The 26,315-nt window shown below is 44.9% G+C and overlaps 1 protein-coding gene across 2 annotated transcripts; it reads right to left on the bottom strand.

The window, feature by feature from the left end:
• Positions 1 to 4: 4 nt before the first annotated feature.
• On the bottom strand, positions 5 to 25,154 carry col4a4 (collagen, type IV, alpha 4). Of its 2 annotated transcripts, XM_053422146.1 has the most exons (47): positions 25,055 to 25,154; positions 22,859 to 23,015; positions 22,678 to 22,720; positions 18,402 to 18,473; positions 15,308 to 15,442; positions 15,097 to 15,141; positions 14,894 to 15,010; positions 14,631 to 14,699; positions 14,059 to 14,094; positions 13,919 to 13,981; positions 13,729 to 13,764; positions 13,301 to 13,342; positions 13,073 to 13,153; positions 12,788 to 12,832; positions 12,360 to 12,422; positions 12,051 to 12,095; positions 11,664 to 11,717; positions 11,520 to 11,580; positions 11,322 to 11,426; positions 11,014 to 11,169; positions 10,820 to 10,909; positions 10,360 to 10,520; positions 10,214 to 10,286; positions 10,019 to 10,125; positions 9,232 to 9,415; positions 9,052 to 9,120; positions 8,844 to 8,951; positions 8,439 to 8,507; positions 8,122 to 8,271; positions 7,662 to 7,823; positions 7,387 to 7,554; positions 7,157 to 7,300; positions 6,890 to 6,997; positions 6,485 to 6,663; positions 6,197 to 6,260; positions 6,041 to 6,115; positions 5,776 to 5,883; positions 5,455 to 5,562; positions 5,154 to 5,225; positions 4,782 to 4,910; positions 4,550 to 4,657; positions 4,313 to 4,468; positions 3,790 to 4,038; positions 3,116 to 3,232; positions 2,666 to 2,854; positions 2,027 to 2,310; positions 5 to 1,718 (listed from the first exon to the last, which is right to left on the bottom strand). In XM_053422146.1, the coding sequence occupies exons 2-47, from the start codon at positions 22,897 to 22,899 to the stop codon at positions 1,461 to 1,463; spliced, it is 4,998 nt and encodes a 1,665-aa protein (XP_053278121.1). In that variant the 5' UTR covers positions 22,900 to 23,015; positions 25,055 to 25,154; the 3' UTR covers positions 5 to 1,460. The 2 variants fall into 2 exon arrangements, with proteins under 2 accessions (XP_053278121.1, XP_053278122.1); XM_053422147.1 differs by lacking the exon at positions 25,055 to 25,154 and having other exon boundaries at positions 22,859 to 23,017.
• Between the last annotated feature and the right edge of the window lie 1,161 nt (positions 25,155 to 26,315).

Genomic DNA, 26,315 nt, shown 5'->3' with positions numbered 1-26,315 from the left:
TGAGTGAAAGTTTGATGCACTTTATTGAAGTCGTCCGCTCACAGAGTAAAATGTTTCACAAGTGTTAGTGAGAAGTTTCCTCCTACAGATTAAAAAGATCACATATTTAAATACAATACAAACACACACAGAGACCCCGCCCCCTCAGCCCCACCACATCCAGACCTTCCTCGAGTAATAAACAAGCCCCGCCCATTTGAGATTAAAAAGGATTTATGGCTGAAGTGAACTCGACATTTTAACATAACTAAAAAACACAGGTCTCCTGCAAAAGCATCAAGGGAAACGTAGTTTGATTAAAACTTTATCTTTAAACATTGAAAAAAATATAAAAACCCTCTTTTATTAAAGTTCGATGGAAGAAACCAGCTGTTTATGACATGACAGTTTTCACTGTTACAATAAACAAAAAACACACAAACAGAAACGGAAATAAAATTCTAACTTCAGTCGGAGGGATATGTGTTGAATTTTTTTTTTTTTACGTTTTATTTTGTCGGGGATGGGGAGAGGTCGGGCCTCACTGTGTTTTTTGTTTTCAAAAATAAAATAAAAACAAGCAAATAAAGCATCGAATAGCACCAACATTAATTTCAGGCTAAATAAATAACTCTGAGGACATTTACAGTCAAAATAAAAAACGGCTGAGTTCAAACATATTTACAAATGATTGGGACAGAGACGAGGATTAAAAAACATTTTTGAGTTTTTTGTTATAACTTTAAAAATATTGAAACATTAATTCTTCCTAAATGGAACACTGATATTCAAGTGGACTTTATTTAAAACACAAATAAAAACCACAGAGTGAAGATCTATACAGATGAACATGGAGGATATTATATATATGGAGTTATATTTTCAGCTCCTAGTTCTGGTTATAGTTCTGAATCATGATCTTAGTTCTGGTTGTGGTTCTGTTCTGTGATGTCAGCGTTGCTCATTGTTTCAAGATTTAATGTTGAATATTTTTCACATCTTCTCACACGATTCTCTCTCTAAATATTAACACAACACTGACCGACCAATGACACGCAGTCACTGCCTCTCGCCTGACCAATCAGAGAGCATATTCAGGGGCAGGTCCTGGTTGGCCAGCAGGTGGGGCTAGAGGCTAGTCCTAAACTTCCCTAGTTCGTCATCGTAATTGGATGACGAGAGATCGATCAACTGATCAGCTGCTACAGGATGTGATAACCTGTAACGAACCCTGACATCACATTAGTGAAGACCAGTCCCTCCTGAAGATCTGGACCTGATTGGTCGAGGAGTTGATTGGCAGCATCGTCTCTCCTCATAGACACCTAACAAGCGAGTCTCATTTTGTGCTTCTGCTCGGCTGAGAAGTTCCTCGCTGCCTCCTGCAGGGGGGAGTTGAAAGGATGCTTCACCTCCTGCTCCTCAGTGAACCAACATCGCCCCTCACTCCCTCAAGCAGGAGGAGGTGGTGTTCCTCCTCCTCAATCCCTCATGCAGACGTTGCACTTCCCGATGTTGCTCCTCTGCTGCCAGCTGTCGGTCAGCGTGGTGGAGAAGCTGTTGGAGGTGACGCTGCTCGTGTCCACTACGGTCAACCAGAAACTGTAGATGTTGGCAAAGTAGTGGCAGGTTCCTCGGGGCCCCTGACACTCCACGAAGGGCTGGGCCCTGAAGTCCAACAGACAGCTCCCTGATGACGTCAGTGACTGACCGCCACCTTCGTCACCAGCACCTGTATGCTGCGACACACAGGAAATGACATCATAGTCAGGTGAGAGAGCCACAGAGCTAGTACTAGCATTAGCAGTGTTAGCTGTAGTAGCAGTTGCACCACTTCTAATAGCAAGAGTATTAGCTGGAGTATTATTAATAATATTAGCAGTATAGCATTAGCAGTAGTATTATCGTACTGATTAATACTTTTAGCACTACACTTATTGTTTTTTCTGTGATATTATTGGGAGCTGCAGTAGTAGTAGTAGTAGTAGTAGTAGTAGGAGTAGTAGGAGTAGTAGTAGTACTGTAGTCGTTGTACTGCATTACCTACCATGAGAAACGAGTACCCTGTCCACAGACTGGTCCACTGGGGGGGGCAGTCTGGCTGCTCAGAGGTCTGGCTGTGCAGGGCGACAGGTGAGGAGGGGGCCTCACACACCACACAGCGGCTGATGTGCTCCTCGATGGAGGGCCCGCTCACTGGGATGCTGGGCAGGGCCGCCCTCGTGGACAGCCAATAGGATTTGTCATTGCGACTTGCGTACGAGCAGGCTCCCATGTTACAGGTGGAGAACGGCATCGTGGAAAAGACTTGCATACACGACCCCGCCTGACCTGGAAATATCATTAGTGCAAGTGTTAACGAAGTATAGATCTCATTGAAATGATCTTCTCAACACATCTGTGATGTTCTCCTGAAGGAACGTGTTGTGTGGATGTCTGCGAGCTCACTGAAGGACCTGCAGCACTTTTCTTTATGATCACTCAAAATGTTTTACAGTTCAGTTTATTTGGGGTTCAGTATCTTGGCCTGCGGTTCGAGCTTCTGGTTAGAGGACGACCGCTCTACCCCCTGATTCGTGAGACGGAGGTGATGCTGGCAGTAACAGTGAATTCAAAATGTTTTGTTTAACAGCATGTAACCCTTAGAATGTGTGTGTTGATGTGTTTATATATACACAGTATATACCCAGGTCCTGAGTGTGAGCCTTCTCCTGACCCTCCAGGTACAGCAGACTGTATCCGCTCCAGAGGACCCTCATGTTTAATGGACAGCTGGGAATTTGATCTGATTGGCTGTGCCTCACCAACAGGAAACCTGAGTTCAAGTTTCTGGATGGTCCACGAAGACCGCGGGCACCGATTGGACCAGAATCACCTGAGACGCAAAAACCACAACAGGAGTTATGTTGACAAAACAACTGACAGATGATTCACATCAACTGCACCCAAACTTAATCTGACGGCCATGTTGGTCCAAACTTAACTGACCTGAGAAAAAACAACCAAAACGCTGTAACTAACTTTGACAGAAGTGAGAATGTAATTATGTTCATCACTGAACTTGAGTAAAAAATTAAACGTAATGTAAAATCCAAGGAGAAATGGGCAGGTAAACCCAGATAGGCAGAGGTCTCACCTTTGGCTCCAACATCTCCGTTCTCCCCCTGCAGGCCGGCCTCTCCTCGGGTTCCATCTGGACCTTGGGGCCCCACAAAGCCAATTGGTCCCTCAGTGCCGGGATCCCCCGTCATACCTGGAACAAACCAACCATCCTAACAATCAGCAGCTCAAACACTAAAACGGATGTTGGTAGTTTCCCATTATGTGTTTGGTATTTGACTGTCAACAAGGAGCAACATCCTCTATTCTTAGCACAACTAGAATCAAAAGCCCTATGAACATTTCATTGGCTGTGCCTCATTGAAGGGACTTGTTTCAGGTTTCCTCTGCCAGTGAATGATGGACCAGCCGCAGCTGGCTAGCTAGCAGGTTAGCATTGACAACTGCAGTTAATGGTGGTGCTGGTTTCTAAGATAAGATATTTGTAATGTTATAGCAGCAAAAAATAAGCAAAATATAAAAGACATAAAAAATATATTTGGTATCAAAACTAATACATACAGTTTAAACAGAATATATACAGTGAAACAGCTGCATCTAAGTCATTGAATTGCACACAGAACGAATAGTGCACAGTAAAGAGAGTTCTACCGGGAGACAGCTGTTGGTGAGTAAAGTTTAACTCACAACGATTCTCATTGGTCAGTAATCATTAATGCTAACGTTGGTCGTCCAACTTCTGTTTCTCACCTTTGAAACCTCTCAGGCCGATTTCTCCAACGAGGCCAATCTCTCCAGGTGTACCAGGGGGGCCAGGGGGACCTGGGGGCCCCGGTTGGGCAGGGGCGTGGTAGAAGAAGGGGGAGACTCCTCCCTTTTCTCCTTTTGGACCCACCAATCCATCAAGACCCTTAGGTCCAGGAGGTGCTCCAGAAGCAGGACAACCTCTTTGGCCCCGATTACCAGGAAGTCCCATCAGACCTTGTGACCCTTTCACACCTGATCACACACACACACACACATTGATGTGCTAACGACCGTCCATGATCAGCTGTATGGGGGTACATTCTGAAACAGTTTTCAGTAACTTCTAATAATCTGAATTGTGAACCACAGATTTTGGCTTCCAACTGAGCTGAGCTTTAAACAGCCAGGCCCAGCCAGGTAATGACAGCTAACTCCCATTAGCAGTTAGCTTTCTGAATGAGGCTCAGTCAGCAGTGAAGTCATGCATGTCAATATAAAGAATTCTGAGATACATTGAGAGTCTGACCTTTCACTCCACAGTCTCCAGCGTTCCCTGGCAATCCTTTGGCTCCTTGATATCCCTTTAGTCCCACTAGTCCCCTGTACCCTGTGTCTCCATTGTCTCCCTCATCCCCAGCTAGGGGAGGATTTGGACCAGGATCCCCCATGTCCCCAGGACAACCTGAAACATCAAAGTCACGTCACATGGTATCCAGTGTGACTCCTCTGTTGAAGTTAATTCAACCTGAGTGTTAAGACCTACCTGCCTCTCCATCTGGTCCGGGACAACCAGAATCTCCACGAGGGCCTGGGACTGAATCTTTACAGCTTGGTCCAGGTTTACCTGGAGATCCATAACTGCCTCGTGGTCCTGCAATGACACATTAAAACACATTACGGACAAAGAATCCAACTTAAGTTCTGATCCTTAATTCTAAACTATGATACAATTTAACGCTGGGAGGGGGGGGGGGTAGGGTCATGCTGTTACAGACCTTCGGGTCCTGGGGGGCCTCTGGTTCCTGGTAGTCCTGGTTGGGATGGACCAGACAGACCTGGAAGACCTTGAGGACCCTTATCCCCTGGAAGACCTTTGAGACCTGGAGGACCTGGCAGAGCCAGACCTATAAAGACAGATATGAACATTTATAGGAAACAGTTTCACAGAGGCAGCGTGGTCGCTCTAACCTGATAAAATACAGAATATAAAAAGCGTGTTAGAATGATGTTCTCACAAAAGATTCCCAAACAGAATTGGGTTTAATCAAAGTCAATTTGATAAACTCTTCTTTGGTCACATGATATCAGGTGGTTCGGTATCTGGGTTGATGGATAATCTTATCAGAAAAGATGTGTAAGACTTGTACCTCTGGTCCCCATGTCCCCCTTCACTCCTTTAAGTCCATCCAGTCCATGAAGTCCCAGCGGTCCAGGAGCCCCTGATGCAACAAAATCATTTGGGAATCAAACTCACAATCTGTCATTTCAATATAACAAAAACCCCAAAACCAACAACTGTAGGAAACTAAGGATACTAGAAATGCCTAATATTGTAAGGATTATATCTAGACCTCTTTATGAAAAGGGCCTTGACATCATTTCTGTTATCATTTGTTGCAAGTACAATTGCCTTTAAATAATGACATGGGTCTGGGTTTGAGTTCTCACCTTGAAGTCCTGGGCAGCCCTGTGGTCCTGGGGGCCCATCACTACCTGCATTGCCCAGAAGACCTGGACCACCTGGATGACCTCTGGGACCATAGGGACCGATCACACCTGAAATAAACCAGACAGACAGACGGAAGACAGGTTTATCTCAGTTTAATACCCATACTGCAGCCAGCGACTAAGGGTGATCCAGATACTTTACCTTTAGAAGGTTTTCAAGTTCTCCGTTGTTAACACAATTTATGGTAACACATCACACGACTTGGCCAGTATTACAGTGTAAAGGTAAATAATGACGAAGTCCTGGTTATGGCTATTTACCTGATTGACCCGGGTCTCCACGGTGGCCGAGATCTCCTTTACAACCTTTCAAACCTGGATCCCCGATGAAACCGGGTCCTCCAGGCTCTCCACGAGCTCCAGGAGGTCCTGAAAAACAAAACCTACTGATTCATACAGAAATTAGATGGTTTATAGTTTACAACGATAACATGTATTCATCGCCATTACAAACATGACTTTACATAATTATTTGCAACATATTATCTCTTCTCTCACTGCTACAGAACCAGAACCACATCATTACCAGACGGCCCGAAGTCTCCAGGAAGTCCCCTCTCTCCTGGTGTACCAGGACAACCAACAGAGTCTCCTTTGTCACCTTAGACACAAAAACAAAGTTAACTCAACAACCTACACTGGAAAGAACCAACAACAGTAGTTTGCTGGGTCAACCATGAACCTTTCTGTCCGGTACATCCTTCGTGACCGGTTTCTCCAGATTTCCCCGGACATCCCACGTCACCCTGCAAATAAAAAACAAAGCATATATGTATTTCTGAACATTAAACACTTTCAAATAAAGCTCTAGTACTTCAGCCATACCCATATCCTAAATTTACAACAATTATGTTCAGTGACCAAAACCTTTGACAGTCAAACATGTACAAGTACAAGGAGCAGCTGTAATTCCTGCTTGACTCTGTCTCCATACACTCATTCCGACTCATTAAGTCCTTTTTCTTCTTACTGGATCTCCTGTCTCTCCTGGGAAGCCGATGAGTCCGGGAGGTCCTTGACGTCCAGGTGGTCCTGGTAATCCTGGCGTACTGTTGCGACCTGGTGTTCCTGGGGGTCCTATGATACCTGGGGGTCCATTGATTCCTGGATACCCTGGATTACCCGTAGGTCCTTGGACACCTTTACTACCTGTAGATAAGATGTGTCAAAGGATTCAGATTGGAGGATCAGTTACATGACACTGGTAAGTACTGTCTCCAGGAAATGGTCGACTCAGGTTTGTATATGTTACTGAACAAACTGCCAGAGATCAGAATGGAAGAATTACAACCTTGACTCATGTTGAAACCAGTGCTGTGTGACAAAGGTTAGCTTTAACCAGTGATGACTGATGGTATACTCGACTGACTCTGACCTCGTGGTCCTGGGAAGCCACTGATGCCAGAGGTTCCTGGTTTTCCTCGCTCTCCTTTAATGAGGATGTACTTGGTTTCCCCTGGAGACCCTGGGGACCCTATACAGCCTGCAGGCGACACACAGGAGAGTTTTAATACAGACCGAAATTATATTAGCTGGAAATTAAGATCTGTTTCAGCAGTGGAACCAAGCCATATATAGTTTATTGTGGTAGCACTGTTTGATAATGCAGTACATTAGTACAGTAGCATCACTCGTTGTTTACCTTTCTCTCCTTTTGTCCCTTCACATCCTTGAGCGCCGTCTCGTCCATTGAACCCCCTTTCCCCAGTCGTCCCTGGAGCTCCAGGGGCCCCGGTCTGTCCTGGAGCCCCTTGCCCTCCGTGCCTTCCTTTGAGGCCAAGCAGACCTGAATCACACAGAGAATATTTCACTGACAATACATCATGAGAAAACATTACAAGACAGGTGTGTGGGTGGAAAAGGTGCGCTCACCTTTCTGGCCGTTGGGTCCTGGCAGTCCAGAGTCTCCAATGGGGCCAGTGGGGCCTTGCAGCCCTGGGAACCCTGGGAAACCTGGAGAGCCCGGATTACCAACAGGACCTTGAGGGCCAAAAGCTGGAGGACCCACCTCCCCAATCTCCCCCTTCTCCCCCTGAAAACCTGACATGAAACATGATGATTAAAAGAAGCAGCTCATGTTTTATAATTTTTTACGTTTGTATCTGTTACTATAAGAAGTGAGATTAGATAAATCAGTAATGATTTACCTGGTGGTCCAATGGGTCCATGAGGGCCAAAGGGGCCCCGGGGACCAGGTTTTCCGATCTCGCAGAAGTTAGCTTTGGGGCCTGGGGGACCGGTTATCCCTGGGGCGCCATCCTGGCCTTTCTGGCCCTTTGCTCCAGGGACCCCAGCCATACCCAGGGCTCCTGAACAAACATAAACAATTACAGAGTGAATCAGAGTCACTGCTTCATCCTTTTGAATTAAATCTGGTCTCCAGCCCTCCAAACAAACGGCATCCCTTCCCGTACTGTGATTGGCTGTAGGAGTTACAGATACTTAGCCTGTTAGAAATCTACTCTCGAAAATATGTCGGTGACTGAACAATTGCATGTAGTACCAACGTAAACACATCTCTCTGTCTTCAATTTATTATCTAACCCCTAAAATCAGTCAGATTTCGATTGAATAGATGGCAAACAGGTGGAATATGGAAGATTTTACCTTGTAGTCCGTCATTGCCTGGGGGGCCAGGGACTCCCTTAGGTCCCTGAGAGCCTAGTGGTCCTGGGAAGCCTCTTGGTCCTGAAGGCCCAACCTCAGCATCCCCTGCTTGGCCCCTGAGTCCAGGAAAGCCCTGGAACCCTGGAGAGCCTGGAATACACAGTTACAAATACTGCAAGACTTAATATTACTCTAATACATTCAGAAACCCTTTCATGCCTGAGTCAGTGCTTCGGAAAATTGCCAAAGACATTTCATTTCCATTTGGACCTGAACTACTGAGTCAGATATAAACCAGATGATGATATTAACTTTACCCGGATCTCCACCATAACTGAACCCCTCAGGTCCTTCTTCTCCGGTATCTCCAACAAATCCTGGAGGTCCTGTAAGAGCAGGAGAGAATACAAGTGGAGGACAAATTGAAAGAAAGTGAACTTAAATGAATTAGTCATGATTTGTCATCAGTCATTCAGTGTTTTGAAGTCTACTGGAGGGATGGACATATTTCTTCAAAAGGACATTTGATGTGACTCTACTCAGCTACCTTGAAAACTCTAAAATAACCAAAAGACCCATAATGACCCCCCCTAAATGATGTTGAAAATACAGGTAAAACCCAACATAGTGTATTATTGATCATCAAGTCAGGTTTGTATGCAAAAATACTGTTAAAGACAATGTAACTAAATCCAACAGGTGTGACAGGTGTGCTCCGATACCTTGTCGTCCAGGTAGTCCAGGAAGTGCAGATTGTCCTTTGTCTCCTTTAATTCCATCTGGTCCCGTGATGCCACGAAAGCCTGTAGGTCCCGGAAATCCTGGATAACCTGGAGAGACACACAGTCGAGCAGACAGGTGAACAGGAAGTCCGACACACAGATGAGCAGAAAGCTGAAAAGACAGACAGATGATATAGCTATTGAATACCTGAGTTTCCAGTGTCTCCCTTCTCTCCAGGGGGTCCAGGGTTTCTGGGTACACAGGGTAGCGTCTCCCCTGTAGGATGGGTCAAACATTACGTGGAAGGGTGTTAATGAACACAGTGTCAGAGTTGGTTATCACAAATTTTCCTGAAATATTCAAAGGTAAGTAAAGATTTATTCTTACCAGTAGCCCCCTTTGGCCCTGGTGGACCCTGGATTCCTGGAGGTCCAGGGTCCCCGAGGCCCCCCCGCTGTCCTATAGCACCGACTACACCTACTCCAGGGGAACCTGAGGGTCCTGATAATCCCTTTGGCCCTAGAAATCCTGGGAAGCCTCTTTCTCCAGGAGAGTTAGAGAAACTTTCACCCTGAAAAGAAGCAGATTTAGAGAAAATTGTAGTAGAAAAATTAACTTTGCATGTATGAAACCTATGTTGTAGTTGAAATATAAGTTGCATGACCTATATCTACATACATATCCAACATGACCAAATACTTTATGACCTGAACTGTTTAATGGTCTGAACTGTGTGTGACCTGAAAACTATCAGACCCTTTTTATCACTTATTAACTCCCTAAAGAACTAAATGTATGGCTGCTTATCTCCAAAGGAAACATGTTTTTAGATTCCTCTCTCAACCTGCGCCTACAGAACCAGTCTGAGCTGGCTCAGACAAACAGCCTGAGTTCTCCTGTATAAGATCCTTGTATTTGACTGTCCTGCATCTTCACTCAGATCCCTGTGACTCTCTGTGTTGATCCTTTCAGCAGAAAGCCTTTTAAAATACACAAAAACAAATATGGTGTTGCAGCCTCCTGTATTTCCAGATTTCCATCACAAGATGAAGAGTGAGAACAGAAGGACCAAGATTGTTCATTTAGAACTGACTGGAAAAGGTTTTATTCAACACTGTTCTGTTCTACTTCCACATGGATGTTTCTGTTTGTCCACCTGGAGCATCTGACTGACCTGGGGGCCGGGGTGTCCTGGGGCCCCGGGGAGTCCATCAAGTCCTCTTCTCCCTGAGAATCCTTGCCTTCCTTCAGGGCCCAGCTGGCCCCTGTTTCCCTTTTCCCCTGGAAGTAAAAGTCCAATGAATTCCTGAAACATATTATAGGTGTTGTACTGTTGGATGATCACAGTTACCCAGAGGTTTGAACTCACCAATAATATCAACCACAATGAAATCTCCCTTCTGCCCTTTGAACCCTTTGACACCTGGAAATCCACCCAGACCCTGCAAACAAAACAATCACATTAAGAACAAACAAACAATTCAAAGCACATCAACCTGTTGTTTGCTAACTCACCTGTTGTCCACTCTCTCCAACGTCTCCAGCTTCACCTTGCTCTCCTCTCTGCCCTGGGACTCCCTGGACTCCTGGGAACCCAGCATACCCCATGTCACCCACAGAGCCAGGAGGGCCCCTCAGTATAACAGGAGGGCCACAGGAACAGTCCCCATCAGTGCCTGAAACACATAGGGTCAGAAGTTGAAGCTTGAGTGTGGAGTTCTTCAGGGAACTACTTTGGAGCCTCTGCTCTTTCCATCAAATTTTGACAAAATTTTGAAGGTTTCTGTGTACCACCGTTTTTTTACAGTAAGCTAAACAATGTATGCTCTTTATAAACTCGAAAAATGGCCTTTATGTGTCGCTTGAAACTCGACATTTAAGGATTCTGTGCTTTGTTAAAAACTGATTTAAAACATTTTTTACAAGACCTGAGAAAGACCCTTAAACACAACAAGGACGATTTGCTGAGAGTGACCTTTGAGGCCTGGAAAGCCCTGACACCCTGGAGGTCCCTGTTGACCCGGCTCTCCAGATTCTCCTGTAGCCCCTGGAAGACAGTAACGACCTGACGAGACAAACAAGTAGTAAATAGAATGACAGCATTGACTGACTAGTGTTGGAAATATTTATTAAACTTGAACAAAACATGAACATGAGTTTGTTTGGTACCTGGATTCCCTGGCTCTCCCCTCGGTCCTTTGAGTCCAGGCCGTCCTGGTTTTCCAGGTTCTCCGGGTATGGGTCCATCGGTAAAAACTTGACCAGGATCTCCTCTGTCTCCCTTGGATCCTGGAACTCCGCTCTGACCCACAGCACCTGTCGTTCCTGAAAAGGAACCATCAGAGATTATTTTTCCTCTAATATCATCAAACACTTATTGTAACATAGAAACTGTAAAAGAAGAAACTTTTGTGCATTAAGACATAAGCCACATTCATTATATTTATAACATTGATAACATCTATAATGTTACTTACCAGGTATTAATCTGCCAGGGGCTCCTGGGGGTCCATGCATTCCCATCAGCCCCATGTCTCCTGGAGGGCCCCTCGGTCCAGAGGGCCCGGGGTCCCCATCCACACCTAAAAGAAGGAGGCAGACGCATCGTCAGCATCACGATGACATCGTTATGTGTTGTTGGCAGTGATGTGCAGATTCAGCTGATGGATCAGAACCTGTGTGAGTGATGTCGGCCTCCTGAGGGAGCCCTTTAGGTCCTGGATCTCCCATCATGCCCTGGGAAAAGACAGGCTTGTTACAGACTGCAAAAGCTCTCTTATTGGTCGGGGCAGAAACGTTTCAGATACACACTGACTGACCTTAAGACCTTCTCGTCCAATCAGACCTGGGAGACCTGGACTTCCTATGATCCCCTGAAAACACAGACACACACCTGTAAAAAAGACCCTGCGTTCTGATTGACTGAGAGGTTGATTCTCTAACAAGGCTACTTACACTCAGCACATTAAGTAAAGCAAAGACCCACAGTTTAAAAATAACTAGCCATTGTGAGGATTAAAACACTGTGAAATTAACTGGACTGTATAAATAATATAACTAAAAGCAAAGTAAAAGTAACAGTACAATAAAAAACTAAGGGTAGTAAAAGTTACTGACCCAATTAAAAAGGACAGCATGATAAAACTGCTTCCCTCATTATTATTATATATAAAAATTTGGTAAGTTTTTGTATTGTGTCCACTCACCTTGAATCCTTTTTCTCCAACCAGACCAGGGCTGCCAGAAAATCCCTGAAAGACATAAACAGATCATTTGATTTGGATGCTGATGTTGATTATTAATCTGAATATGAATGAGTTGATCCTATTCCCTGTGTCTCTGTAACAGAATGAATGAATTCTATAATCTGACTCATCTTTACTTTATTAATACAACCCAACCAAACAAATCCCATTAATGCATTTCTTACCATGAGGCTGCAGTCGGTGTAAGATGAGACAAAAGAACTGATCAATACTCATCAATGAGGTAATGATTGATAATGAATTACTCACCCTTAACCCAGGGAATCCCAGAATCCCCTTCTCTCCTTTGATTCCTGGAGGTGCGTCCCGACCCTGAGACCGCACACACACACAAACAAGGACACACTCACACACACACACACACACACACACACACACACACACACACACACACACACAATAATCAATAACAATATCTGATCATAACCTATTGCAATCTAATGACCGACCATTGAATAATGCCCACATACCCACAATGTTTATGATACACCTGTTAGAACATGTCAGAACCTCATAGAACCCAGAAGCAAACATGAGAACCTGATAGAATCTGATAACAGCTGATGAACAGTGGTAGAACTTGATAAACCCTTTAAAACTGTTGGAATGCAGTTCTAGATTAGAACCCAGGGTTCCTTCAGCCTTGTTCTACAGGTTTGATCCGTTTTTTAACCTACCGGAAGTCCATCGGGTCCACAGAATCCTTTATACCCCCTAGGACCCTGAGAAAGCAACAGAGCCACACGTTAGAACCCAACACTAGACCCCACATAAGAACCAACGGAACCAGATACAGCTGGGCCAAAGATCAGACTACAGTAGAACTCTAAAGGACAAAGATATACAATGATCTCAGCTGTAGCAGAACCAGCAGCTTCAGGACAGTGACAGTAGAACCAAAGTAGACCCACAGTAGAACAGCTGTAATCTGATTGGCTGTGAACGACTAAAGTCCCGCCCACCTGTTCTCCTTTGATGTACAGGTCTTCCGGAGGGTCGACGTACTCGAACGGCCCTGGAGGCCCCTGGAGCCCCTGCTCCCCCTGTGGAGAACAAAGCACTTCACTGAACAAGAACAAAAGATAAATCAGCTTCACACTGTCCTGACTGCTGCTCCAGTGGCCCCGCCCCTCCTCGATGTCACTACCAGGGGAGGGTCTGTTGTGAGGTCACGGAGGGGCGTGGTTTACCTCGTCTCCTTTCAGTCCGGTTAGACTTCGACCTTTTTCACCCTGAAACACATCAGCCTGGTCATCAACAAGAACCAATCACTGTTGACACTGATCAATAATCAATATGCTGTCACAGTTTACATCCACGGTGCATTAACAGAGACGTCAATTCATTTTTTACAGTGTTCTCATACTGTTCATTTTAGAAATCCTAAATAAAAATTTCAAATAAATAGAATATTAGATATTAAAACAAATAAGTGCAAAACATTAATGGTGTGAGTTTAATTTGAAGGTTAATCAATAAGAGACAGAAAACTTCATTCAATTGGAACATGACCTCAACTCAGATTTTTTGGTTCCAGAGCAGCTGTTGAGAGTATATTAATAAAATAAAATAGGGTAAAATAAAAAGAATACAAACATATTGTGAAAATGATACTTACAGGTGGACCCCTGGATCCAGGCAGTCCCGGGAGACCCTGCACAGACACAGTATATAACAACAACATTAACTGTCCTACTTCTACTAATAATACGTAATAATAAACGTTAATTTTTACATCTGAATGGAAATAAACATTTATTTTTATTTTCTTTATTTTCTGTTTTGTTTCAGTTTTTGTGCCAACTCACGTTGGTCCCGTCCAGTCCTGCTGGACCCAGACCTCCGATTGGTCCAGGGAGTCCCGGCTCACCCTGCGGGGGGGAACCAGGTTTGAACTCTCTGTGACATTTCAGGTTCACGTTTCACATGTTTGTTTGTTGGCTCTCACCTGAAGTCCAGGAAGTCCAGTGGTCCCAGTCTCTCCCTGTCACACACACACACGCACACGCAAACACGCACACACGCACAAACACACACAAAAACACACCCACACACACAAACATACAGTAAAAATTTATGAAAAGCATTGAAACATCCAAATATCACCTGCGTCCTCCGTCGTAGTGTTTGTTTTCATCAGAAACTCTCAAACTCTGTGCTGCCCTCTAGTGGATGTATTACTAAACAACCATGCTAACATGGAGGACACATGTTATAATGTGGACAGTGACAGTTACATCTTTTGAAAAATAACTATTTCTCTTCACTCCTCAAAGTAGAATAAACAAACCTTAATATTTGTAATTTTATATAATCATGAAACATACAATTAGAAAATTACAACAATACAAAACAGCACTAGAAATAACTAATATCTAAGTTGGAATGTGAAACAGATAATTACTGCGTCACAGTTCAAAGAAACTGATTGGCTTTGGATTTACACAATATTATCTGTTTCATTTACATGACATCAGTAAATTAATTTTCTATAATCACACTGCTACTACCAGTACTCACAGGTACTCCAGGGTACTGGATGAAGTAAACTGTTGGATCTCCTCGAAATCCCTTCAGTCCTGGAAAACCCTGAAAACCAAAACACAGTTGCCATGGTGATGACTGAATATCACATTTACTTTACTTTACCGAATACTACGTTATACTTTGTCCTTTTATGAAAACTAAAAGAACAATTTCTTCTGTTTCTAGTATCACAGGAAACACTGTATGGACCTTACCAAATACTTTGAGTGAAGAAATTCAGTGTTTGACTCACTAACCAGTTCTCCATCAGGTCCTTGTTCTCCTGGAAGTCCAGGATCGCCTCTCTGCCCTCTGGTGCCATTACATCCATCCAGACCCGGAAAACCTGGACCTCCAGCAGAGCCTGGGTGACCCTGAACACACAAACACAAACCTCACAGTCTGACATCACTCGACCAATCAGAGGAGCTGGCGGACTGATCGGGGCGGGGACTCTTACCGGGACTCCCTCTAAACCCGGAAATCCAAGAACACCGACACTTCCCTGAAACAACAGCAAACCATGGCAGTGTCAATAGTTGTGCACCGGTCTGTTCCACGCAAAGAGAGACGAGCTGTGATTCGTCAAATGAACAAAATGAACAAGCTGTGAATTCATCAGCACAATCAGAACCAACAGGCCCATCTACAGCAGAACCCTGTTTATTCACCACGTCTCCTTTCAGGCCTGCAGCCCCTGTCGGCCCCTCATCTCCTCTCTGGCCCTTTTCTCCAGGAGGCCCCTGAGGACCCGGGAATCCTGGGGGCCCCGGACGACCCTGTTCCCCCAGACCACCTGGAGTACCCTGCAGAGCACAAGTAAATGTTGATAAAAGCCTATAAACACTGTCAGAACATGTTAGTGACGGTTGGACCTTTAAACTGAAACTGTTTCACGGCTGTAGAGCAGTTGTTGCCAATCTACCGATTGCGATCTACCGGTCGATCTCTAGAACCTTCGCTGGCGATACAAGTCGGATTATGTACTAAACTAAATGACAGGACTCGGTATGATAATGGGCATCTTCCGATCTGTCAGCAACAATTAAAAACCTTTTAAAACAAATGAATGGATTCCGACATGAAGCGCTGGAGTGCTTTTACTTTGAAACGGGTACAGAAGTGTTGTAAATAAGTTTGTGTCATAGACAGATAAACATTGTGTTTCAAAGCAGAATAAACATAGAAAATTATCTTTCACCTGAGTTTTAATGTTTATCTGAAGAATTTATGCCACAAAAATAAATGGTTGCAACACTTTCTTGTTGCGTTTCAAAATAACAGCTTTTCTGTTTTTGATGGAATCCATTCTTTTGTTTAACAAGGGTTGTTTACTGGAGGAGCGGAAGATGCAGGCTTCATCCTGTATAGTACTGGTATTTAGTTGAGTACACACAAGTACTTTTATACAAGGTAATGTATATGCCTAAAGCCTATATGCATCTGAGTGACCATCGTGGTTCTGATTTAACCCTGATTTCAAAATAAAAGCACCTTGTTCAGTACAGAAGAGAAACTGACATGAAGTGTCATCGTCTGACCACAGGGGGGCGGTTTAACACAACAGAGTCAAAAACATACACAAACTCTCTCTCTCACACACACACACAGACAAACTCTCTCACACACACATACACACACACACAAACTCTCTCTCTCTCTCACACACACATACACACACACACAAACTCTCTCTCTCACACACACAGACAGACTAACTCTCTCTCACACACACACACACACACACACAGACACACAAACTATCTCTCTCACACACACACACAAACTCTCTCTCTCACACACACACACACAGACAAACTCTCTCACACACACACACAAACTCTCTCTCTCTCTCACACACACACACACACACACAAACTCTCTCTCTCTCTCTCTCACACACACATACAGACAAACTCTCTCTCACACACACACAGACAAACTCTCTCTCTCGCACACACAGACAAACTCTCTCTCACACACACACTTAAACACACACACAAACTCTCTCTCTCTCTCTCTCACACACACAAACTATCTCTCTCTCTCTCTCACACACACACACACACACAAACTCTCTCTGTCACACACACACACACACACACACACACACACAGACAAACTCTATCTCTGTCGCACACACACAGACAAACTCTCTCTCGCACACACACACACACACAGACAAACTCTCTCTCACACACACACACAAACACACACACACACAGTGGTATTATAAGCTCATTTGAGACTTTTCTTCTCTTTGTACGTCTCCATCAACTTGAACACTTTTCTGTTTCAGATGCTTCATATCAGCTGCTCTAAATGATTATTTTGTGTTAGTGTGTGTTAGTGTGTGTGTGTGACTGTGTTTGTGTGGGTGTGTGTGTGTCTGTGTGATGAGATGTGACAGTTGTGATCTCTGTTAGTCTCTCTCTCTGTCCGTCTTTCTCTGAAACCTCTGATCTGTGAAATCACTGAGACAGACGCCTTCCCACAATCCTCTCTGCCTGTCTGCTGCCCCCAGCTGTACAAACACACACCCAGACACACACACACACACATACACACACAGAGACACTAGCAATAACACACACACTAACAGAGGTTTTCTCTTTGTGGTGATGATCTGATAAAGGCTGTTGTTTACTCAATCAGCTGATTGTAGTGAAAACAAACTGTTGTGACCTTTTCTGAGACATTTGATTGGTCCCTGAATTACATCAAGATAAAGTTTACAAAATGTATTCACTTAACAAATGTAGGATCAAACATCTGGACCACACCATGTACACAAACATCTGGACCACACCATGTACACAAACATCTGGACCACACCATGTACACAAACATCTGGACAACATCATGTACACAAACATCTGGACCACAGAATGTACAAAAACATCTGGACCACACCATGTACACAAACATCTGGACCACACCATGTTCACAAACATCTGGACAACACCATGTACACAAACATCTGGAAAACACCATGTACACAAACATCTGGACCACACCATGTACACAAACATCTGGACCACACCATGTACACAAACATCTGGACAACATCATGTACACAAACATCTGGACCACAGAATGTACAAAAACATCTGGACCACACCATGTACACAAACATCTGGACCACACCATGTTCACAAACATCTGGACAACACCATGTACACAAACATCTGGAAAACACCATGTACACAAACATCTGGACCACACCATGTACACAAACATCTGGACCACACCATGTACACAAACATCTGGACAACATCATGTACACAAACATCTGGACCACAGAATGTACACAAACATCTGGACCACACCATGTACACAAACATCTGGACCACACCATGTTCACAAACATCTGGACAACACCATGTACACAAACATCTGGAAAACACCATGTACACAAACATCTGGACCACACCATGTACACAAACATCTGGACCACACCATGTACACAAACATCTGGACCACACCATGTGCACAAACATCTGGACCACACCATGTACACAAACATCTGGACCACACCATGTGCACAAACATCTGGACCACACCATGTGCACAAACATCTGGACCACACCATGTACACAAACATGTGTGTGCGAGTTTGTGTGAGTGAGTGTGTGAGTGAGTGATTGTGTGTTTGACGAGTCGACAGTGAAGGGGTCACAGGTCTGTTAATCGAGTAAACTGTCTGCAGCTGTGATGATGTCATGCTGCAGCTGAGCTCTGATTGGTCGCTGGGCTCAGCCTCACCCTTGCTCCTTTGGCTGGGAAGCAGCTGCAGGTGGAACAGTCCCGCCCAGCGCACGGCTCGGATTGGGCGCCCTGGAAAACAAGAGAAAACACAAGCATCATCATTCCTGTGACATCACTTCAGATATTTATTTGAAAGTTTTTGTGGATCCTTCAGTTTTTCCACTCATGATGATGTCACAACATCTGATGACATCACATTTGGATGACTGACACTGACTGATTGGGGCGGGGCCTCTTACCGGGACTTCCTCTAAACCCAGAAATCCAAGAACACTGACACCTCAGAGTGGTGGAGCAGTGATGGAGCAGTGATAGAGCAGTGATGGAGCAGTGAAGGGGCAGTGAAGGAGCAGTGATGGAGCAGTGATGGAGCAGTGAAGGAGCAGTGATGGAGCAGTGAGGGAGCAGTGATAGAGCAGGGAAGGAGCAGTGATGGAGCAGTGAGGGAGCAGTGAAGGAGCAGTGAGGGAGCAGTGAAGGGGCAGTGAAGGAGCAGTGATGGAGCAGTGATGGAGCAGGGAAGGAGCAGTGATGGAGCAGTGAGGGAGCAGTGATAGAGCAGGGAAGGAGCAGTGATGGAGCAGTGAGGGAGCAGTGAAGGAGCAGTGAGGGAGCAGTGAAGGGGCAGTGAAGGAGCAGTGATGGAGCAGTGATGGAGCAGGGAAGGAGCAGTGATGGAGCAGTGAGGGAGCAGTGATAGAGCAGGGAAGGAGCAGTGATGGAGCAGTGAGGGAGCAGTGAAGGGGCAGTGAAGGAGCAGTGATGGAGCAGTGATGGAGCAGTGATAGAGCAGGGAAGGAGCAGTGATGGAGCAGTGAAGGAGCAGTGAAGGAGTAGTGAGGGAGCAGTGAAGGGGCAGTGAAGGAGCAGTGATGGAGCAGTGATAGAGCAGGGAAGGAGCAGTGATGGAGCAGTGATGGAGCAGTGATAGAGCAGTGAAGGAGCAGGGAAGGAGCAGTGATGGAGCAGTGATGGAGCAGTGATAGAGCAGTGAAGGAGCAGTGATGGAGCAGTGAAGGAGCACTGATGGAGCAGTGATGGAGCAGTCAAGGAGCAGTGAAGGAGCAGTGATGGAGCAGTGAAGGAGCAGTGAAGGAGCAGTGATGGAGCAGTGATGGAGCAGTCAAGGAGCAGTGATGGAGCAGTGAGGGAGCAGTGAAAGAGCAGTGATAGAGCAGGGAAGGAGCAGTGATGGAGCAGTGATAGAGCAGGGAAGGAGCAGTGATGGAGCAGTGAGGGAGCAGTGAAGGGGCAGTGAAGGAGCAGTGATGGAGCAGTGATGGAGCAGTGATAGAGCAGGGAAGGAGCAGTGATGGAGCAGTGAAGGAGCAGTGATGGAGCAGTGAAGGAGCACTGATGGAGCAGTGATGGAGCAGTAAAGGAGCAGTGATGGAGCAGTGATGGAGCAGTGATGGAGCAGTGAAGGAGCAGTGAAGGAGCAGTGAAGGACCAGTCAAGTAGCAGTGATGGAGCAGTGAAGGAGCAGTGAAGGAGCAGTGAAGGAGCAGTGAAGGAGCACTGAAGGAGCAGTGAAGGAGCAGTGAAGGAGCAGTGATGGAGCAGTGAAAGAGCAGTGATGGAGCAGTGATGGAGCAGTGATAGAGCAGTGAAGGAGCAGTGAAGGAGCAGTGAAGGAGCAGTGATGGAGCAGTGATGAAGCAGTGATAGAGCAGTGAAGGAGCAGTGATGGAGCAGTGAAGGAGCATTGAAGGAGCAGTGATGGAGCAGTGAAGGAGCAGTGATGGAGCAGTGAAGGAGCAGTGAAGGAGCAGTGATGGAGCAGTGATGGAGCACTGAAGGAGCAGTGAAGGAGCACTGAAGGAGCAGTGATGGAGCAGTGATGGAGCAGTGAAGGAGCAGTGAAGGAGCAGTGATGGAGCAGTGATGGAGCAGTGAAGGAGCAGTGATGGAGCAGTGAAAGAGCAGTGATGGAGCAGTGATGGAGCAGTGATAGAGCAGTGAAGGAGCAGTGATGGAGCAGTGATGGAGCACTGAAGGAGCAGTGATGGAGCACTGAAGAAGCAGTGAAGGAGCACTGAAGGAGCAGTGATGGAGCAGAGATGGAGCAGTGAAGGAGCAGTGAAGGAGCACTGAAGGAGCAGTGATGGAGCACTGAAGGAGCAGTGAAGGAGCACTGAAGGAGCAGTGATGGAGCACTGAAGGAGCAGTGAAGGAGCAGTGAAGGAGCACTGAAGGAGCAGTGATGGAGCAGTGATGGAGCAGTGATGGAGCACTGAAGGAGCAGTGAAGGAGCAGTGAAGGAGCAGTGAAGGAGCAGTGAAGGAGCAGTGATGGAGCAGACAGAGTTCAGACAGCAGCAGAAGCAGTTGCTCTGTTTTCAGACGATGAGGAATGTAAACACGCTGCAGGGAAGAGATCACTACTCAGAGCAGATGGCTGAGTGTGTGTTTTTGTTTGTGTGTTTGTGCTTGTGTTTGTGTTTGTGCATGTGCGTGTGTGTGTTTCTGTGTTCATCAGATCACGTCAATAAGAACAGATGTGAGCCAGCTTCTGTTCATTATTATTATTATTATTATAATAATAATAATAATAATAATAATAATACCATTTACTTCAACCACTTCTTTTAACACTCTAATGGAGTATAGTTACTTTGCTTTGACTGGAGTAGAGTAACTGAGTACTGAGCCGGTGAAGCTGTGTCTGAAGGGACCTGACTCTGTGTCCCCCCAGACACTGTGTCCCCCCAGACTCTGTGTCCCCTCAGTGTCTGATTCCCCTCAGACTCTGTGTCCCCTCAGACTCTGTGTCCCCCCAGACACTGTGTCCCCTCAGACTCTGTGTCCCCCCAGACTCTGTGTCCCCTCAGACTCTGTGTCCCCCCAGACACTGAGTCCCCCCAGACACTGTGTCCCCTCGGACACTGAGTCAGGTCGCTGTTGGTGCACTGGCTGTTTTTATTTCTCGGTGAGTTTCCCAGAGCGCGGTGGAGTTTGTGCTGCAGCCACATTCCTGCAGCGTTGTGTCAACGAGGTTATCAGTCAGGCGTGGCTATCGGCAGCAGGAATGTGGCTATCGCTCCATCTGCTGCCACCACTTTGTTCGGAAAGTCTGCGCTCGCACCATCATCTGTCCTCGCCACCCTGTTCTGTCCCCATCTGCCCTCACGCATCCTCCATCCATCCTCCATCCATCCTCCATCCATCCTCTGTCCATCCTGTCTCCATCCTCCAATCATCCAGCCTCCATTCATCCATTTTCCATCCATCCTCTGTCCATCCTCAATCCATCCTCTGTTCATCCTCCATCCATCTTTCATCCATCCATCCTCAATTCATCCATCCTCCATTCATCCCTCCTCCATCCAACCTCCATTTATCCTTTGTCCATCATCTCCACTCCATCCGCATTCACACCATCTCCCACTGTGGTCCATTAACCCCCTCTTCTCCCACCGTCCCTCTATACGCAAGAGTAAGCTGCCACTGTTTGGTCGAGCAGACAGCAGGGAAGCTGATTGGCTGTTAATCACAGACAGACTGAACCCGATGACCCCGGTGGTCTAGACAAGAAGACCTCTACAACGGAGCAGGGACATCTCATCCCTCCATCACTGATCTCTGTAAATCAACAGAAGACCTGAGGAAACCAGGTCTGATCCCTGTGGGACACAAGGATCAGAGACACACCAGAGAACCGATGGTTCTCCAGAAACAACATAGTGAACCTAAAGTACATCAGCAGCACATAGAAGACGTTCAACCCTTCACAACTAGAATCACCGGCCTGTGTATGTTGAGCTCCACCAACCAGTAGAGTTTCAGTCCTAATACTTTTTTCAGACTAATATGAGGTCACTGGGATCTTTGACCACTGAAATCTCATCAGTTCATCTATGGGGACAAAAGACAACTGGTTTGAAGAATTTCTCAAAAGGGACACTTCAGATATCACAGAAATCAGAAGGATTCCCGGGAGATGTGCGTGTTCACAAGGTAAGAGGTGCGTTGTGTGAGGTCACAGCGACATTGACCTTTGATCAGTTCATCTTTGAGCCTCCTTTCCAGGACCCTGCAGTAAACCTCCTCATGAAGGCTGAGGAGCGTGAGAACCGACCGTCTGAGCGGTTTGCCTTTTGGACATTTTTTTTCCCACTGTTCCCGTTCTTCATGGGGACATGACAGATATCGTTTTGATAAGAATTGGATAAACGGATGGACAACCTGATAACGTAACGCTTCCGGCCACTTGGCGTCAAGAGAGTGGAGGAATAACAAAAGCCCCATAAAAAAAGAGAGAGAGATGAACTTACTCCACGAGCGGCTGGGGGAGATGTCAGGATCATCAGGAGGCAGCTGAGGGTGGGGATGATGAAGAGGGTGATTATTTATGAGTTAACATGTTTATATATACGTTAACATGTTTAAATATACGTTAACATGTTTAAAAATACGTTAACATGTTTAACAGACGTGTTGATTTTTTGTATTCACCAGAGCAAGGTGAAGGGGGCGCAGCAGGAAGTCGGCAGCATCTCGTCCCCTCGCTCGGAGGACGTCCCGCCCACGACACAGCCCTCACTCTGACTCCACCTCTGGCAGTTATTTCAGCCAATGAGAACGTCCCGATGCTGCGGCGCCAGTGGTCGTCCTGTAGCAATAAGAGAGACAAACTGAAGACACAGAGTTCATCCTCTGAGGAGAAGAAATCAGAAGCTTCATCATGTAAATGGTAAATGGTTTATATTTTATAGCGCTGTTCTAGTCTTGAGGACTCAAAGCTCTTTACAGTTTGACATTGACCCATTCACACACACATTCATACAGAGCATCTATTAGCAGCACTTTGTTGATCTTTGAGGGGCAGTCATCTTGTTCAGCATCTTGCCCAAGGTCGACCGCTCTACCCCTCAGCCAGAGCCGCCCTCATGTGTTTCATCTCCTTGAATCAACTGACCTGACATGAACAAAGTTCACGTGAGAAGTTTCTACTCAGTCTTTAGTGAAAGTGTTGATGACGTCCAGTGAAAAATACCTAAAGACTCTGAGACAAACTAGAATCACGTCCTTGGTTCTGGGACTCTGCTTCATCGATTTGCTCATTGTGACCTCTGAAGTTTAATCAGTTCATCTTTGAGTGACAACTCGTCACAGGTTTACGATTCACGACAAACACGCTTAGTGAGTTCACAGTGAGCATCTGACTGTTGAGAGACGGTGTCCACAGAGTGGGACAGACAACCTGAAAACATTACACCTCCTGCCACTGGGGGTCGCTGGCACAGAGACATGAAAACCACTGCTCCACCAGCAGCATCACCAGGCGCTGTCCTCAGTACTACTCGGTTCTATCATGGTTCCTCTCCTCATCACCTCCTGGTGTTCGCCATAACTGTCTGTTATTACGCCTTCAGCCACCAGGGGTCTCATTTATAAAAGAGTGCGTAGGATTTGATGAACAGTAATTTGCTTTAAGTTGTTTTATATATTTTTTAAATAAAAGGCTCGTGTGGAGCAGATATGTCGCGTGAGCAAAACTAAGATGTTGGTTTTAATGTAAATAATGAATTGGATCAATAATCTGCTTCAGTTCATCACCTCACGTCTGCTTCTGCAAAACGTTCGTACGTATCAGTCAGAGTTTGTGTGGAAATACGCAAATTCTCCCGTCAAGTTTGTTTATATAAATCCCAACGTTTGAGTGAGAAGTGGCGTTCGCACGTTTCAGTCAAGGTTCGTGCGTACGCAACGGTTATTAATGAGACCCTGGTGTCCCCAGACTGTCCCTCCACTCCTGCTGTTCTGCCGATGACACACCTGTCTTCAGTTTCTCTTGATCTGGTTCTGGATCCTCGTTCTATTTTCTCGTTCACTTCGTGAAACAAACGTTGTTTTGATAGTTTTGATGACGCCAGTGACCGGAGTTGAGATGTTTCCAGGTCTCCTGTGAACGCGATATCCCAAGAACACCTTCAGGTAGTTTCTTCAAATTCACAAATATGAACTCGAGCTGAAGGATGAACTGATTCGAATTCGGTGGACGAAGGTCAAAGTCCCACGACCTTTGGTTGTTGTCAACACAATATTTCAGGATTATCGGAAGTTCATTACATGAGGCACAAACATACACTTAGACTCAATGAAGACCGAAATCTGATCTAGAACTATCAGACACTGGGAGAGAGGCAGGGCCTACTACTTTACCGACTGTATACTTTTACTCCATACTCTACAACCTTAAAAGTACTTTTACTTAACATGGGTATTATTTATGCTCTGACTCTTAACTTTCACTCTATAACTCTACAACCCTAAAGTACGTTTATTTAATTTTACTCTACAGCCTTTGAGTACTTGTATTTGTTTTACTTGACATTTACTCGGTTACTGTGAATTAAAACTAATTTGTCTTCAAGTTAAACAACAAAACAAGTGACAGTCTGACGTCATCATCTCAGAGTCCAGTCTGCACTCGAGTAGTTGAGTAAAAGTACTCCGTTACTTCTTCCCTCTCCTCCTCAGCTTCATCAGCGGCTCATTCATCAAGTTACGGAATCGACCCGTCGACGTCATGAAGACACGGTTAACGGTTAATGAACGGTTAATGAACGGTTAATGAACGGTTAATGAACGGTTAATGAACGGTTAATGAACACCGGATCCACACGTCACAGCTCAGGTGAGTCTTACCTGAAGGTCTCGCGCTCGGTCCGAGTGAGAAGTTTGATTCTGGAGCACGAGCCGCAGCTTGTCACACACAGCGCTGCGCGTTCACACACGCAATAACCTGAAGTCACGCATACTAACACTTCCGGCCCGCAGCGACTGCCCTTCAAAATAAAAGCCCCTGAAGCGACCAATGGAAGTTTATTATCATTAATAAAAACTTTAAACTCATGGACATCGCAAATACTTAATAACCCTAACTCCACTCTATAACACTGTTCATAACGGTTTATTACTATATATGACTGTGTTTTACTGTTTATTACTGTATAAAACGATGTGTTGTTCTACACTTTAATCAATTTCTTTACTTTACAATCAAATTAGATTTTTATAGACCAAATTCACAAATCACAATTTGTCTCATTGCACTTCAGCAAGGTGAGACATCGTCTGTTCTTAACCCTTAAGAGTCAGGAAATACTACGAGACAAAGTTTCCTGGCTCGTTATTCTTCTCATCTTCTGTTTGAATTCATTCATTTCTATGGGAGCCCTGTTTCTCATTATTATGACTTAATATTATGACTGAGATACTAAGTCATAATTATGGGACACAGAATTTGTATTTTCTTCATCACAGTGGCAGAAATGGGCTTCTCTGCATTTATATTTTTGTATTTTTTTACTTTCTCAAAATCAAATAATCTGAAAACTTAATTCACTGTTCAACAAAACTGAAAACTGTATTATCCATAATTCAATGTGAACCAAGATTAAATTTGTATTATATTGTTGAACTAAAGTAAAACTTGAGTGTGAACTGAAGTTCATGTTCCTCTGTGAAAGTTCCATGTGTGTTGTTGTGTGACTTGTTCATTATTACGTTAGACTTCACCCGAGTTTTATCATATTTACCTGAAAATATTTAAGAAAAACATTAAAAAAACATTTCATCGTTTGACCTTATCAATATATATTCATTCACAGTATTCAGAAACGTTACTTTAGTAAAAGTCAAGCATTATAACTGTCATTGTCAGTAAAATATATTTTATATGATCCGTCTCAGGGTATTGAATTAAAACCTGTTGTTTTTATTTTCCTATGTGCAACAAATCAATAAATATATGATTTAGTACTTCAGACACTAATGTATTTATTAACTAAATCAGTATCATTACTTTCCACTGTTCTTATATATTAAACTAACATGAGTCATGAACAGTTTGATCAGATCCGTGTTTTGGGGCTTTTATTTTCAGAGCAAGACCGGAAGTGTGTGT

Source organism: Pleuronectes platessa, chromosome 5 (assembly GCF_947347685.1).
Source record: "Pleuronectes platessa chromosome 5, fPlePla1.1, whole genome shotgun sequence".
In the NCBI taxonomy this organism is placed as follows: domain Eukaryota; kingdom Metazoa; phylum Chordata; class Actinopteri; order Pleuronectiformes; family Pleuronectidae; genus Pleuronectes; species Pleuronectes platessa.
The sequence above is the reverse complement of the archived record's forward strand: the minus strand, read 5'-3'. Positions and strand labels throughout refer to the sequence as shown.